The sequence below is a fragment of the Chinchilla lanigera genome, unplaced genomic scaffold (assembly GCF_000276665.1).
Source record: "Chinchilla lanigera isolate Chin_1 unplaced genomic scaffold, ChiLan1.0 scaffold00011, whole genome shotgun sequence".
Lineage (NCBI taxonomy): Eukaryota > Metazoa > Chordata > Mammalia > Rodentia > Chinchillidae > Chinchilla > Chinchilla lanigera.
The window spans coordinates 31,298,907-31,314,837 of record NW_004955412.1 but is presented as its reverse complement, the minus strand read 5'-3'; the positions used below and the strand labels follow the sequence as shown (position 1 = coordinate 31,314,837).

The 15,931-nt window shown below is 50.6% G+C and overlaps 1 protein-coding gene across 1 annotated transcript in view; it reads left to right on the top strand.

The window, feature by feature from the left end:
- Adamts8 (ADAM metallopeptidase with thrombospondin type 1 motif, 8) overlaps positions 1-15,931 on the top strand; it is a gene marked incomplete in the record, with an annotated part of 41,346 nt that overhangs the window by 21,944 nt on the left and 3,471 nt on the right. The window contains 6 exon segments of the mRNA XM_013510983.1: positions 6-524; positions 8,123-8,362; positions 9,453-9,588; positions 10,144-10,311; positions 11,270-11,571; positions 13,453-13,636. Of these exon segments, the coding sequence (XP_013366437.1) occupies positions 6-524; positions 8,123-8,362; positions 9,453-9,588; positions 10,144-10,311; positions 11,270-11,571; positions 13,453-13,636 (1,549 nt within the window).

Below are 15,931 nucleotides of genomic sequence, written 5' to 3'. Positions count from 1 at the left end.
ACGAGCTCGCGATCCACCTGTCCGCCTTTGGCCAGGGCTTCGAGCTGCGCCTGGCGCCCGACGCCAGCTTCCTGGCGCCCGAGCTCAAGATCGAGCGCCTCGGGGGCTCCGGCGGGGCGGCCCGGGCCGAGCGCGGGCTGCGCGGCTGCTTCTTCTCCGGTACGGTGAACCGGGAGCCCGCGTCGCTGGCGGCCGTCAGCCTGTGCCGCGGGCTGCGCGGCTCCTTCCTGGTGGGCGGCGAGGAGTTCACCGTCCAGCCGCAGGGCGCGGGCGACTCCCTGGACCAGCCGCACCTCCTGCGGCGCTGGGGCCCCGCGGCCAGCGAGGGGCTGGAGAGAGAAGACGACGAGCCAGAGGAGGGCGACGAAGAGGAGGACAGCAGGGAGGCAGGCGGCGCCCGCGAACTGCCGTCAACCTCGGGGCCCACGAGCAGGACCAGGCGGTCCGTGTCTGAGGCTCGCTTCGTGGAAACGCTGGTGGTGGCCGACGCGTCCATGGCTGCCCTCTACAGCGCAGACCTGCAGGTAGGAGCTTGGAGCCTCCCGCGGCTCTCGGTCCTCCCTTCCCAACCATGGGGGGCAGCGAGATCTTCACCCTCCCAAGCTGACCCCTAATGAGATTCTTTGCTTTCTGAGAAACAGCAGGGACTTTCTTCATATGTGTCATCCTGGCTTCCTACCTCCTACCCACAGTCGCTCCTCTCTGTGTCCTCATCCTGACTCTCCCGCAGCTCCCGGCAACCGAACCGAAAGTGGGTTTGAACACACCCTCTCCCAGGCACCTGCCTCTCCCATCAGGATAGAAACTGCACATTTCGGGAGAGCACCCCCACCCCACCCCCATTTCCTGCGGTCTCTGCTGTCGGGGGTCTCAGAGGCTCCCAGGGAAGCACAGCTGGGCTGGAAAGAGGTGGCTGTTTGGTTTCCTTCGGGTACAGAACTGAGATTGTCATGAGTAAAAGACATTGTCTGAGGAGAGTTGAACCTGGAAAGGGGCTGCCTAACTTCTGTGCGCCCAGCTGGTTCTGATCAAGCTGCATGGACTACCTTGCCAACCTGGCAGTCAGCCTGGCAGAACTTGGCAGTGCCAGCATCCAGCACAAGGAGGGAGGGGAACAGAATTTCTGCCTGGGGGCTCAGGCCTGGCAACTGAAGTTTCAGTGAAAAGAGGTGGGAGCAGCGAGTAGAATGAACTTGCAATTAAGGTCTCTGGAAGAGTCAGAGCTGGGCTGGGTCCACCTTGCTACCCTTGGCTCAGACTCAGCTCCCAGACCAGCCAGTACAGAAAAACTGGGCCTAAGGGATGGATGTTGTAGCCAGGCCATTGCTAACCAGATGCAGAGAGGGTACTGACTCAACAAGAGGTGCCCTGCATCACCCTGAACCCTAGTGCCTTCCTCCAAAGACCAGGCAACTGTCTTTCCAGGAGGAGTAGAGGCTGTGGATGCAGGAGAGGACAGTGTTTTCTCTTCCCATAGGCGGCATAGAACCAGAGATATGCCAGCTAGAGAACTGGCCAGAGTTCACAGTTCCCTGCAGTGGATCCTGGCATCCCAGCAGCTCAGTTAACACTTTTGCAGTGATGGCATCCCTGGCCAGTAACCCCATTCTAGACTCAGCCTGTACCAGACTGTTGAGGGCACCAAACACATTGGCATTACCTGTGCAGCGTAATCTAGATGAGGAAGTGGTTAGCCTTCTGCTTCTGGCAGGATCTTACCCCCCACCGCCACCCCCTGCTCTCACTGGGAAGTGCAGAAGGAGAAAGATCTGGCCAGAAACTGACTGATGGGGCTGGCAGCGCTGCTGGCCAGAGGTCCGTGTGGCTGCTCTTCTGGCTACTGCAGGGGCCAGTTAAACCCCAGGGACGCTCCCTTGGACACTTTTGTGGTACTGAGCTTTTGTGGTATTTCTCCCGGAGTACTGTATGTCATCGAGACAGAGCTGTCTGCCCTGTGAGCATTGGGCCAACACTGATTTATTGGGTCCTCTCTCCACCTTGAGAACAGGGAGAGGCATCATCCACTTCTTCTGATTCTTTTCCCCAAGCAAGAGGATGGCGGGGGTTAAGGGGAGTGAGGCGAGGGCTTCACCCATCTCGCTGGGACCACCATTCCTGCTCCAGGGGGCTCCATCTGAAAGAATCTCAGATACATTCATGCAGACCACACAGCTGAGGTGCTGTCCTACCAAGCCGGCCAATTTTGGAAATTTGCCTGAGAACAAAAACATAGGCTAGCCTTCATGGCAAAGCAACAGGAACGAAAGTCAGTTTTTCAGTCTCCTGAGCCAAAATGCACCCCCATAGTCCTACTTACAGTTTCACTCTCTCGGCTCATCACCTAAACCCTGGAGATGCTGAGTATTTCCCTCAAGGACATGCTTGGCATCTGCAGACATCACAGCTGTCCAGAAGCAGCCATGCTTTGATCACAGGAGGTTCAGCTGGGTTCTGCACCAGGTTTTGTTCACTTCCACTTGAAATCTAGGCTGCTGCCCCAGATAAGGGGGCTTGCTGTGTCAGAGCCATGTGGGTACTGCCATTCTCACGGGACCCCTAGCTGCAGGACATGATCCATGCTTGCCCCATCCACTTTCCCTCTACATTCAGGTTTCTGGGGCATTGACAGCCACACATAGGGACCTCCTCACCCAGGCAACCACCTTGGATCAGGAGAGGGCAGCAGAACAGGTGTGAGGCATCTGTGAAAGCTCCATTCCTTCCCCTGGGAAGTCTACTTCTAGGTCTTATACAAAAAGAAATCTTTATTCAGCTGGACCAGACTGCCCCCTCCACCTTGGTCTCATTGTGTCTCATTCCACCCACACTCCTGCTCCCACTTGTTGGGGTGGGGTGGAGCTGAGGAACAGCTGTCTGCATGGCTTCCCATTGGCCCCTCTGACCAGCCATTGAGATTCTCAGCTTAACCCCTTGGGTTTCTTAAAACGGGTCCATGAGCTTAGTAGAAGAAAGAGTGAAAAATAAGTACTAGCACCCTCAAACCTGGCCTTCTTCAACCCACTTCCCCCAGATAGAGCCATCTTTTTACACCCAATCCTCTGAGAAGTCTTGGGGAGACTTCACTCACACAACTGTAAAGTACTTTGGGGTATCTTAGAGTAATCAGGGCTGGAGATGTGATGATGATCAAAAGAGCCTCTACACCCTCTAAGAAGTACAAGATGCCTGGACCAGGTAATCGATTCTATTCTAAGTGCCTGTGCAGCTGCTTTGGGATGAGCCTGTCTTCCAGAAAGTTTGGCCACTGAGCATGTTCACTTTACAGTGTGCTTTTACAAGCATGACCTCAGTGGCAATACCTGTGAGGGGCGAGGAGGAATGTACAACTCATGTGACTTGCCCAAAGTCACACTAGTAAGTGACAGACTAGATGTGCAACCCAGGTCTCCCGAACCTGACCCCAACTGTACCACGCTGCCTCTTTAGGAAGGACCGTGACTCTCTTTGCCCTCTGACGCTTGTTGATGTTGTGGGATGGGTCCTGAAATCCAGCGGTCCAAGATACCCAGCCGAAGGGTAAGCCTTATTCCTGAGAGGCCACTTTCACCTTCAAAGTTACAAGAAAAAATTAGCTATGCTCAAGACTGATTTTAGCTGCCACTGCTAAGTGATAATGAAATCTTCCAGAACTCTGTACAGTTGAGTTCACTTAATCCCTTGACAAAAGGGGGCCCTGCTTCCCACCTTCTTACCTGATTTCAGGGTTAAGGAGCTCATACAAAGGGAGCTTTCTGAAAGGAGGGACAACCTTAGCAGAATCCACTGACTCTGTCTACATCTGGCCACTGCTGCTTGTCCCCTGAAGGAATTTGGAAGAGGACGGAGTGAGTGTACAATGCACCAGACTCTGTCTGGGACATCTCAGCCTCATGTCCCAGCCTCATGTCTCAGCAGTAATCAGAGCCTTGGAATTTTCTGCTTGGCAGAGAAGAGCTAAGCGTGGTACTCATCTTTCCTAGGCAGCCCTGAGCATCCCAAGTAGTCAGGCCTTAGGGCCTGATTTCTAAGAAAAGTTCACAGCCATTTCACCTGCCCCTCACCTCTGTCCTCTGGAGCAAATGTCTCCCATAAGCCCGCATACTGAAGGGATCCCGTAGCCTCATTTGGCCAGCAGAGATGTAGTTCATGCCTGTGGTGACATGACCAATAGCACTGTCTTTGAATGTCAAGAGCATCCTGATTTGGGCAGAAACACACAAGTCTTTATGGGGGAAAGACGAGTGCTATATGTGCATGAATTACATTCTTCCCACTGCCAAAAGAATGGGTCTTTTCCATCCTTTGTGCCTGCCACAGTCAGAATGATGAAAAAGAGAGAATGTCCCAGAGAAAATATCTTAATAGCCACAAGTGAGGTTGCATAGTTAATGACAGAGGCAGCCTCACTTCCTTACATGCTTTGAATTTGTCTTGGCTGTCAGCTTTCCTTGTAGCACCGAAGATGGGTGGTGGTGCGGAGACCAGGAGCACAGACTTGGGTGGAAAGTAGGACTAACTGAGTGTCCTTAAGCAAGTTATCTATTTCTCTGTACCTTTTTCTTCGCCAACAACGTAGAAGCAGTTATTCCTGAGTCTGACAGTGTCTCGAGGATGCAACAAAACATGGAAAGCACTGATCTGTGCCAGGTACATCGTAGCAGTTCAACTAGTCACAACCATTGCTAGAGCTGCTGGAAAGCATTCATCAGAGCAAGGATGGTGGGATGGCCACATGCCCTTGGAGTGCAAGCCACTGTGTTTCAGCTTTGCTGGCCCACAAGGCAGAGTCATTCTTGTTCAGCTTACCCCAGCTCCTAGTATTTGGGCTGACTCACAGTTCTGCATGGGGTGTGCTCTGGAGAAGTGACATCACCATTTGCTGCTTGGAGAACAAGGCAAGATGGAAGATATTCATGCAAATCTCTCTCTTCCCTCCCCTTGCTCCTTCCCTCTTCCTTTGCACTGCCACTGTCTCTCCGCAGCACTGTCTCATGCCTTAGAGAAATGCCAGGAAGGTAGAGCGATGGTACCAGGTGAGTTTTCACATTGCCACTCTTCTCCCAGCTTCCCAGGCAGGCCACAGAGGGAGCCTTAGGGCCTGAGTATGACAACCGGATGAGCAAAGAGCAGAAAGTGAAACTCTGGCCAGGAGGAGAGGAGCCATAGAAATGCATTTGGCATTTCAGCCTCCCTCACACCCCCACCAAGCTTCACTTTGGCTGCCACTACAGCTCTGGGTGAGGGATCTCCTTGTTCGGATCTCAGAGCGGGCTGTGCCCCAGCCAGCAGTTAGAGCCTTTTTCTCTAACTGGGAAGAGGAGGAAGCCAGCAGAGGAGGAGATGCCTCCCAAAACATCTTCTTTCCCTAAAAAGAGTTAAGGGCATGAGATTCCTATTCATTCAAGAGCAGGGATTTTTAGCCATCCCTGGCCAGGCAGATCATGGGCTTTTCCCAACCTGATGTGGTATTTGGAGGTTGTCTCTTATGCTGGGGCCCCCAGCCCATGGGGGACAGGACCTCCCATTCACATTCTTGAGCCCACAGCCTACACTTATGTGGTGAGCGGGGAGGTATAAATAGATGCCAGGTGGTGGAGCAAGCCATCTGACCTTTTCCTTGACTGGCTCTTAGGCCTACTCTGCATACAACTATAAGCCAGGCTTACCCTTTGAGCCCAGGGATGAGTGGAAAGGGAGACACAGATTCAGCTGATGTATCCGCCCCAAGCACAGTGGTCCTTCCCCTGGAGAACTCTGGGATACACTGCAAAACAAGTCTCTTGCTCTTGTTTTCAAGGAGTGGGAGATGGTGGGGAAGGCAGCACTTAAGGTCAGCAAGATCAGAGTTGGGGCCTCTGAAACAAATATTGAATCACGGAATCCTTGCAGCCCCGTCACAATGCAAGTTATCTTCTAAGACCAGAAAGATCTTCAGATGTCTTCAAGTCCAGCTCGTAGTCTTGAAGGAAAATGCCCCAGCCTGACAGCTGCACGGTATCTGGAAAAGGAGATCATACAAGTTCCCTAAGCTGCAGAGAAGGAGGCTCGCTGGAAGCCCTAGTGCTGGGAAACTTCTGTTATCTCACCCTGGCCTCCATGCAGCGATTTACGTCATTCCCTTTTGGTAACCACTGGGGATGTGACTGTGGCATCACTGCTTGTGGAGGGAGCCCCAGTCTGATCTGGCCAGCTTGGGCAAACGGGCCACGTAAACCTCAAGTCTTCGGTTCCTCGTGCTGAGCTGCATTAACCACCACATAGCAGTGGACATCTTTTGACTTTAAAATGTCTTTGAAAGACTTGATCTTTCCCAATTTTCAGACTGTGGAATCAGGACTCTACAGGAAGAAATCTTGTGAGGACAGTTACGGGTTGCCTCAGAAGAACTTTCAGGAGATAGTCCCTGTCTACCAAACCCTGTGCTTACCTAGAGCAGCCAGAAGACTTTCTGGCCCCTGGAAGCAAAGAAGGCCTGGCCAGGACTTAGCTGCAGCAAGCTACCATTCCTCAGCCCTCACCCCAGTTGCATAATGATGTGACTGCTTTTTTTCCCTTAGGAATCCAAATCCAACAGTAAATGCCAAGTTTCAGCTCTGCTGATAAGATGTTTATATCAGCCTAAACATAACTGGAGTGCTTGACATGCTGAGTAACCTTCGCTTAGTAACCTGCCAATCCCTGTTTGTAGGACTAACAAAATATCTGGCTTGTTGCCTTCGAGGTGAACAGACAGGTCCCATTCACAAAAAATGAGATTTGTCTGGAACGCCCACGCATGGCCTTTCCAGATGGAATGTCCTTCTCCAGCCTTCCCCCTCCTTTCTCTCCTTCCACGCCCACCTTCCAGGCCATAGGAGAACAGAGAGGCTGATAGGAGGTGGTCATCCAGGAAGCACACAGGCAGAGCAAGCAGCAGCAATTCAGCTGGCCACACTGTGGGCTCGAGGCATGCCCACCTCTGTCCTGTTATCCCTACAGATGTAAAACAGTCTCAGAGGGCTACGTCAAGAGATCCCCAGGAAGGAGAGTGAGCTTGCATCTGGCCTCCTCTCAAAGTCTTGGTGTCTAGCAGCCCAGAGATAGGACAGAGGCCAAGCAATGACATGGGCTCCTTCTTCCGGCCCAGGTGGAACTGAAAGCAGGTGGGATCTCACAAACACATGGCTCTCATTAGGCCCTCTGAATTCTCTCAAGCCCCAGGAACAAACCCTTTGGGGCTGTCCAGACAGAACCCAGCAAGCCAAGCCTTGGGAAATTTAATGAGAAAAGTGTGGATGTCAGAGACAGACACACCTGGGCTGACATCCTGGCTTTAAGAGCAGTGTGACCTTCAAGAAGTTACTGAACTTATATAACCCTCCGCCGCCTGGTTCCCAAAACGGAATCACAGTGCCTACTTGGTGGCGTTACGGTGAGAATTTTATGAGTTGATGGGTGTTGAGCATGACCAGTGCTGGCAAAGGTTAGCTACTGCTGGGAGTGCTTTTTAGAGAAAACTTTTCAGGGGAAACAATTTCCATCCTGAAGAGTAGACGTTTCCTCAACAGATATCAGGAAAATATCTAGCTGGGTTCTGGGACAAAAACTCTAAACTAATCACTCTGGTTATTGCTTCTGTGCTGAGGCTAAGGAGAGGGAGGGGTGGTGCACAGAGATGCAGCAGAACAAGCCATGCAGCCGGAAGAATGTTCTATCTATGGCTCCATACAGAAACTATCAGCCATCTACAGCTACTGGTGCACTTGAAGTGTGGCCAGTGTGACTAATTTGATTAAATTTTAATGAACAGGGATTTAGATAGCTACATGTGGCTAGCCTGAATGCTAATGTACAAGCCTTGAAGCCAGGCAGGTCTGGGTTCAAATGCTGGCTGTACAAGCATTAGCTTTGTGCTCTTAGGCTAATAACTGACTTTATTTCTTCTATGCAAAGTCAAGGACAATAACACTGAGGCTTCAAGCATTTTGTGAGTCCTCAGAGAGATGCTATAAATTCAGTGGTCAATCCAGACCTGGCATGAGCAAGGTAAATGCCCTGCAACAAGAGGCCAGGGCGATGAGCACCCTGGGGCAGTAAGATTGAACACTTCCTCTCACCCCTCTCCCCACCCCCTTCCCAACAGAACCACATCCTGACCTTGATGTCCGTGGCAGCCCGCATCTACAAGCACCCCAGCATTCAGAATGCCATCAACCTTGTTGTGGTGAAAGTGCTTATAGTGGAAGATGAAAAGTGGGGCCCAGAGGTGTCAGACAACGGCGGGCTCACACTGCGCAATTTCTGCAGCTGGCAGCGGCCCTTCAACAAGCCCAGCGACCGCCACCCAGAGCACTATGACACAGCCATCCTGCTTACAAGACAGGTGTGTGGGCCGGCTCTGGAAGACAGAGAGGAGGGGGAACAGAGACAGATGAAGGGGTGGGGGGCAGAGGCCAAGCCAGATGTGAGAACTGTCTCCCTGCTGGCCTCAGTGGATGCCAGAAGCTTCCTGCTTAGAATGACGAGGAGGAGGTCATGAGGACAAGTGGGAGGTATTTGCAAGGGAAGGAGAGGAATCTTGTGAGGGCAGTGTTCCAAAAGTTTGTGACCAGCTGTCTGCTGAGGTCATAACAAGAGGAAGCAGACTCCAACTGCCCGGGGAGAGATCTAGGGTTGGAAGTGGGACAAGGGCTCTGCCTAGAGTGGTTGCTAAACTTATAGGCAGGTAGCTGGGGATTCCTCAAGATCTCCAGAAAGCGGGAGGGCTGCCCTTCTACCTGGCCTGATTTAAAGGGACGGCTTCCTAAAGAGAAGTGGATGGAGAGTAGGGTCGTGTATGCCAGTCCTGTCCACCCTTCCATCCTTACCACAATTCCACAGGGGAGGATGGTGTTATCCTCATTTTAAAGCCGAGGAAACCGAGGCAAAGAGAGGACACACACTGGCAGCACCCTTAATCTAGCCCAAGCCCGCTTGCTATGGGGTCATTCTCAGAACCACTGTGCTGTTCTGACTCCCAAAACAAGCCTTTGAAGTCCCAGCCAGCCCTCAGACACTGCCAGCTCAGAACAAGGAACAGGCTCCCTTACACAAGCTGCCTATGGGAAGACAGAAGGACGTTTTTCTGTTCTCTGCCACTCACAAATCCCTCTTGACAGCTGTGTGCGTGTGCACACACACACATGCATGCACACATATCGTTTAACAATGGTAAATTTCATAAGTCACTCTTCAAGTGAGAAAGACAAAGGGTGATGATGCTGACTATAATGAAGACAGAAAATAATGCAGGATCACTGGCTGAGATACCCAGATATCAAGCCCTACATTTGCTTCCCACTCTTTAAAAAAGCTCAGTAAATGCAAGCAATGCTCAGGCTAGTGAGTGGGGTAATGCTATGTGTCCCCTGCCTCCTACCTCTAGTCTGGAAGGCTACTCACACACTCATTGATGAGCTCTCTCTGCCACACAGGACTTCTGTGGGAATGACGGGCACTGCAACACCCTAGGTATGGCAGACATTGGCACGATCTGTGACCCCAGCATGAGCTGCTCCGTGATCAAAGACGAGGGCCTGCAGGCAGCCTACACCATGGCCCATGAGCTAGGTAAGACTGGCTATGCCAAGGCCTGCTTTATGACACAGAGGGAACTGACACTTCCAGGTCCAAAGTTGCTCAGATCCCAAGAAAGGAGCAGCTCTCACACTTAACCACTATCTGCTCCTAATTTTGACACAATGATTATACAACAGACAGATACGCTGCTTGACATTGTTAACTCCATTCAGTAGTGTCCTGGGCCACCATCAGAGGTTGCCTGGAGGTGCCCAAACATGAAATAGATGCTGAGGAAGGGCCACAATACTGTATGCAAACTGAGCGCTAAGGCTTGGGGGCTGCCACATTAGATGGAAAGTAGTAGAGATGGGTGTGAATTCGGACAGGCAGAGGCAGAAAATAAAAGGGTCCGAGCGCTCCTCAGTCATCTGAAAAAGCTTCCTGGAAGGAAAAAGCCCAGGGTGAGTCCTGAAGCAAACATCTGTAGGGTGAGGAGCTGGTACGTGGTAGCACTACCAAGGTCCTCAGCACTGCTGGCCGCACGGGGAGTGGGCTGAGGTGGCCAGAGGGTGGAGGAGTAGACTAGTCTCTTTGACTCCCCAGGGCACGTTCTCAGCATGCCCCATGATGACTCCAAGCCCTGCGTGCGGCAATTTGGGCCCATGGAAAAGCACCACATGATGGCGCCACTCTTTATTCACTTGAACAAGACTCTGCCCTGGTCTCCCTGCAGTGCCATGTACCTCACTGAGCTCCTGGACGATGGCCACGGTAGGCCCCGCTTGGCTTCCTCTCTGATCCCCCAACCAGCAGGCCCCTTGACAGCTGTCCTAACAAGCACCTAGGTCCTCAGACTCCCTGCATCTGTGCTTTCTCCCAAGGCTCTTAGGGAGAGACTTTAGAAAAGTGTCATTTTTGAAAGGCATCCTAAGCATCTCCCTAGGGTGTTCATCCTTGCCTCATCCCCCTATAGCCAGAGCTCTGGGTTAATGTCCATTTCATCATCAAAGCAGGTGGAATTAGTCTGAAAAGATTGTCTGAAGAGGTGAGTTTATGCAGAGTTTGCAGGAATGGAAGAACGTGTGTTGCAAAGAGGACAGAAGAGGGTATTCAAGGCTGGAATGATTGATCTTATGATAGCTCTGAAATAGCAAAGAAGACAACAGCAGTAGCCGTAGCAGCAGCAGAGAAACAGTAATCAGTCATGAGCGAGCAAGCACCAAAGGCATGGGTGCTTGTTAGGACGGTGACTGTTGGTTAAAGCAGCAAAGCTACACAGTCTAGATTCTTCTCATTGAAGGAGGCAGGGAAATGGGTACTGTGAAAATAGTATATTGTCCAAGCATTAGTACTGCTGATGCTATTTGGGTTGTCTTTGCCAGCCATAGTTTCTCAGAACACATTTACATCCTCCATTATATTGTGATGTGGGTTAGCATACAATTAGTTGACATTCACTAGGCACATGCTGCCAGAGGTAATGCATCCTGAGATGTTCTGGATAGCATGAGAATGTCAGTCCCAAAAAAGCCTTTGCTACTGTTCATCCAAATGAGCTAGGCTCTGGGTAGATGATCAAATGCTGGCATGTTCAGACTGAGTCAAGGAAACCATGACGCCTAGACCTTAAACCACCTCTTCTGAGACTTGAATCTAATGTAGGGAGGCATAGAGAGCTGAGAGACAGGTCCTAGCCTTGTTCTCACTCCTCTGCTTCCTCTACTCTCAGGGGACTGTCTCCTGGACCCCCCTACCTCGGCCCTGCCCTTCCCCACGGACCTCCCAGGCCGCAGGGCCCTCTATGACCTGGACCAACAGTGCAAGCAGATCTTTGGGCCAGGTTACCGCCACTGCCCCAACACCTCTGAGCAGGACACATGTGCTCAGCTCTGGTGCCAAATGGATGGTGATGAGGGTGTCTGCCACACAAGGAATGGCAGCCTGCACTGGGCTGATGGCACTCCCTGTGGACCGGGGCGCTTGTGCTTGGATGGCAGCTGTCTGCCAGAAGAGGAAGTGGAGAGGTCCAAGGTGAGGGAGGAGGAGAAGGAGGGGAGGGAAGAAGGAGCAGGGAGGGTGGTGAGGGCTGTTTTCAAAGGGGGACCACATCTGAGAATCAGGAACTAAGAGATCATCTTTGAACAAACCAAAGCATATCTATCCACATGGGCAAGGAGCCCTCACAGGCTGTATTCACAGTCAGGTGTCTCAACAGTGTCCTCCCTGGTTCTGCTTTGGTGCTGAATGGAGGCCTCATGCAGGTTGGTGGAAGTGTGAAGACCAGAAGGCAGACATTCACCACACGGGAGACGTTATGAATTTTCATTATAAATAGAACGGTGTGGGGAAGAAACATTTCATCAAGGGCTGAGCATAGAGCATTTATAACCTCCCCACATTTGAGCTGAATTCTTAGTTAGAGGTGAAGGGCATGAGAGAAGCTGTAGGAATCCCACACTCCAACAGGAGAAGGGGAGAAGGAATCAGGCCCGGCTCTGACCAGGCGGAGAAAACTTGGCCCTGTATAGAGGAAATTTGCAGGGAAAACCAAGGCAATGCCAGAGAAAATTTTTAAGTGGTTCACTCCTTTGCCCTGCTCTCAATACATCCAAACTGTGAGGGTGATCGCATTTCTCTTACTTCGAGTCACGGAGCCATCACCATGAAGCAGCATCTGCTGGGTCGCACAGCCTGGTCCCCTGCCCAGCACTGAAGAGTGGGGTGGCCCAAGCACGCTCCAAGGGGCTCTTCTTTGCCATTGAGTCTCAGGGCCCCCCTGGGCTGGTAAAGCCATACACTCCTCCTAAGCCTAGTATAAGTTCGTGGGTGAGCGCCAGGCCCCGGCCTGGGCTCCTCGTGCATTCTCTTCCCTGTTCCTGAGGGGAGAGGGGATTAACCCATCTACCCACTCCAGTAAGAACCAAGCTAGATGCAGGCAGACTGTCATGAAATGCTCACGGAATTATCTTTATCATCTATTTTTAAGGAGAAAAAGCAGAGCCTAAAATTATATATATACATTATGAGAGAAAGAAAATCATTTCTTGGTAAATGAAAGCATACATTTTTATGATCATATATTCAGAACAAAAGTATGTGTAGTGATTTTTTTAAAGTATTGTTTTTCTTTTTATAGTCTTTGTATTTTTCATTTTCTATAAAAGCATTACTTTTATAATTTTTAAAAATTAATTATTTATTTTTTAGCCCATATTAGTAATACAGAATAGTTATATTCATTTGAGGGAATTGGTGCACACATATAGTATACCTTAATCACTTTCATTTCTTTAATTTTAATTTCACACCCTCTTTAGACTCACCATGAGCAAAGCTTTATTCTCATAAGCTAGTTATCAACTTGGAAATGATTCTGTTTATCTCCTGGGCATTATCCTAGCACTGGAACCAGTAGCTAATAGACCACTGGCAACATCTCTCAGTAAATGTGCCTTTAGAAAAGGGTCTCTAACCTCAACATAGGTGACATTTGAAACTGGATAAGGCTTTATTACGAGACCGGTGCTCTGCTAAATATTTAGTAGCACTCTTGGTCTCACCCCACACCCTTCCCCACTAGAACTACCTTGGCATCTTCAGATGTTGCCCTTCGGGACAGATTGCACCTCAGTAGAGAACCACCGCATTCAAGCCAACCTTATTCCCATGAAAGACTTGTGCCTACTGACCACCCACAGGCAAGGTACTGCTTTAGACACCAGCAGGGAGGGAGCCCATGCACTCTTTGTTCAAAAAGCTGCAGGCCGTGCACACTAAACACTGGTTGCAGCAGTTCATAGCACACCCTGCAGCCAGATGAAAATACTCAGATGAGGAAGTCAGGCCTGTGGGTTGCACACACAACTGAAGCCCCTTCTCTTGTGCTCCTGACTCCATGGTGTTATGTTGCAGGCAGTGGTGGATGGCGGCTGGACCCAGTGGGGACCCTGGGGAGAATGTTCCCGGACCTGTGGAGGAGGAATACAGTTTTCATACCGTGAATGCAAAGATCCCCAGCCTCAGAATGGAGGAAAGTACTGCCTGGGTCAGAGAGCCAAGTACCAGTCATGCAACACGGAGGAGTGCCCCCCTGATGGTAATCGCTACTTAAGGCCACACCTGCCATAGCAGCTGCTGTTTTTGTTGCAACAAATCCCCAGAGAAGAAGGGTGGGTCTCAGTATGCAGAGTTGAGTTTGTGATCCAGATGGTAATGGGCTTTGCAAGGTACCGAGCTTTGATGAACTCACAGGGACCCACAGCAGCTGCACTGCATTGGAACAGGCTGGTGAGGTCAGAAGAGACATCACTCTGGTCTTCTGAGACATGGGTATAGAGAGTGTCATTCACAGCCAAACCTCCAGGGCAGGCTTTTGCAGAGGGACTAGCGTCTAGGATAATAATCTGAACCCTTCTCTGTGTGCAGAATGGGACTGTTTTCCAAAGCAAGTGGCAGAGCCAAACCTCCAAGGTCTCTCCAGCCAACAGTCAGCCCAGATAGGAGGGAGGTTTCTGAATCTGATTCCTGCGCACATTCCTTCTGAGAAGCGTTGCCCATCTTCCCTTGGGGCCATGGCAACTGCTTTGCAGAACCTTCCCAGGAAGCAGCGCTACCTCAACCTTCCCCTGGCATATTCCTATTCCCTTGCATGTGCTGGAAACCACACATATTAACTTAGAGGCAGTAAAGGGCAGCAGCAAACTTGTAAAAGGGAATCATTAGAACTTTTTTCCCCACTGTCCCATCCAGCTCCCCTTTGGGCAGCTCCAGGAAGGATTGGCAGGCATGAAAAGACAAGCAAAGCTTTAGGAGAGATTCATGCAAGTGCCAAGACACCCTGGCATTGGGTTGATGTCTAATAGGGGAGTCTGTAGGCTCTGCCGTTTTGCAAGACAGGAAGGATCAGCAATGGCATGAGACTCTAGAAACTGCTCTGGAATTAGGAGGGTTTGCCTGGCATACAGGCTAAGATGTTTCAGGGAAAGGAAGAAGGAGATGGTTATAAGGTACAAGGTAGGCATGGATGATAGGCGACATCATGATTTCAGATGCAACATTAGCCATTTCAGTCAAGTATTTTTAGTACCTCTTGAGTGTCTAGACCTATAATCAGTGTTACAAATGATATTTTTAAATGCACAATGCATAGTCTCTGTCCGTACAGAGCTTGCAGTCTGATTCAAGACCTGAACCCCTTCACAAAACAATAGATGCTTAATCTTGAGGCACAGATGCTAGGTTTGTGAAAAATTTAGAGAAAGGGGAAGCTTGGGCAAAGCAAAAGCTCCATGAAGTCTGGACCAAGGAGGGGAAGGAGGACTAGATGGTGGCGAGGTGTGTGGGGACATGCCAAGATGAGGAAAAAGTGTGAAGAGCACACTCTTTTGCTGAGGTGGAACCAAGTAGAATGTACCAGTGCCAGGCCACAGAGGCCCTCAAAGGCTGAAATAGCATCTGGAGATTCTCTGTGGTGGCTGTCCTGTCCAGTCACCAGCAAGCTTCTCCAAACAGCTCAGATGCTCTCAGCCATACTGACTCAGAATCTCAGGGGTGGCGTACTGCCTCTGTAGCTGACGTCTCTACAGGCCATCCACATGCACACTGGGTTAGAAGACCATGACAGGAAGAATAGGTCTAAGTCCAGGATTGTGCAAGGAAGCACTGCATTTCCAATAGTGTGGTCTGGAAGCAGGTTGCAGTAGGAGGGGAGGGGGTAGATACATGCGGGAGGCTATGTACTGTGTCCCGTGGGAAGCCACAAGGCCTGGCCTTGGGATGGCAAGAATGGCATGCAGGCATTTAAGTGACAGATTGTCTTAGATATAGTGGAGGGCTTCATGGTACACTGGAAGTGGTGAACAGAGAGTCTCAAATATTCAGGAGACATCAGGATGCCAGACTTAGACTGGACTATGGTAGTGTCACCAAATTTAACCAGTTATCGTGGTTAAATGGTGCTTGGCATTGGTGAGTTGGAGGTAATGAGTGTACATGCCAGTACAGCCCAAATGACAGAAAGCGGGGAAGAGGGGCAAGATGAGAGCTAGAAAGTACAGGATGAGAAGTCTTTAGCCACATGTCCCTTGTCACCAAGGAAATCAAGATGGACAACGATCAACAGAGTCATGACGATATAGTTCCAAGCATCATTCTGTGCATGCCACGCTTACTGAATGGTTCCGATTCCCACCTAACTGTATTTACTCATCTGTGAAGTAGAATGAATGTCTTTCCCAAATGCAAAGGCTATTTATCCCAAAAAGTCCCACATGGGGCTGGCTGGCTCCTCTTGCCCCTTTGAGTAAAAGTCAGAAGCCCAAGTTTGATCTGCTGGACAAGTAGTTTAAATGTGCTGAGCTTCCATTTCTCTACAGAATTTCCAGTCCTGTCC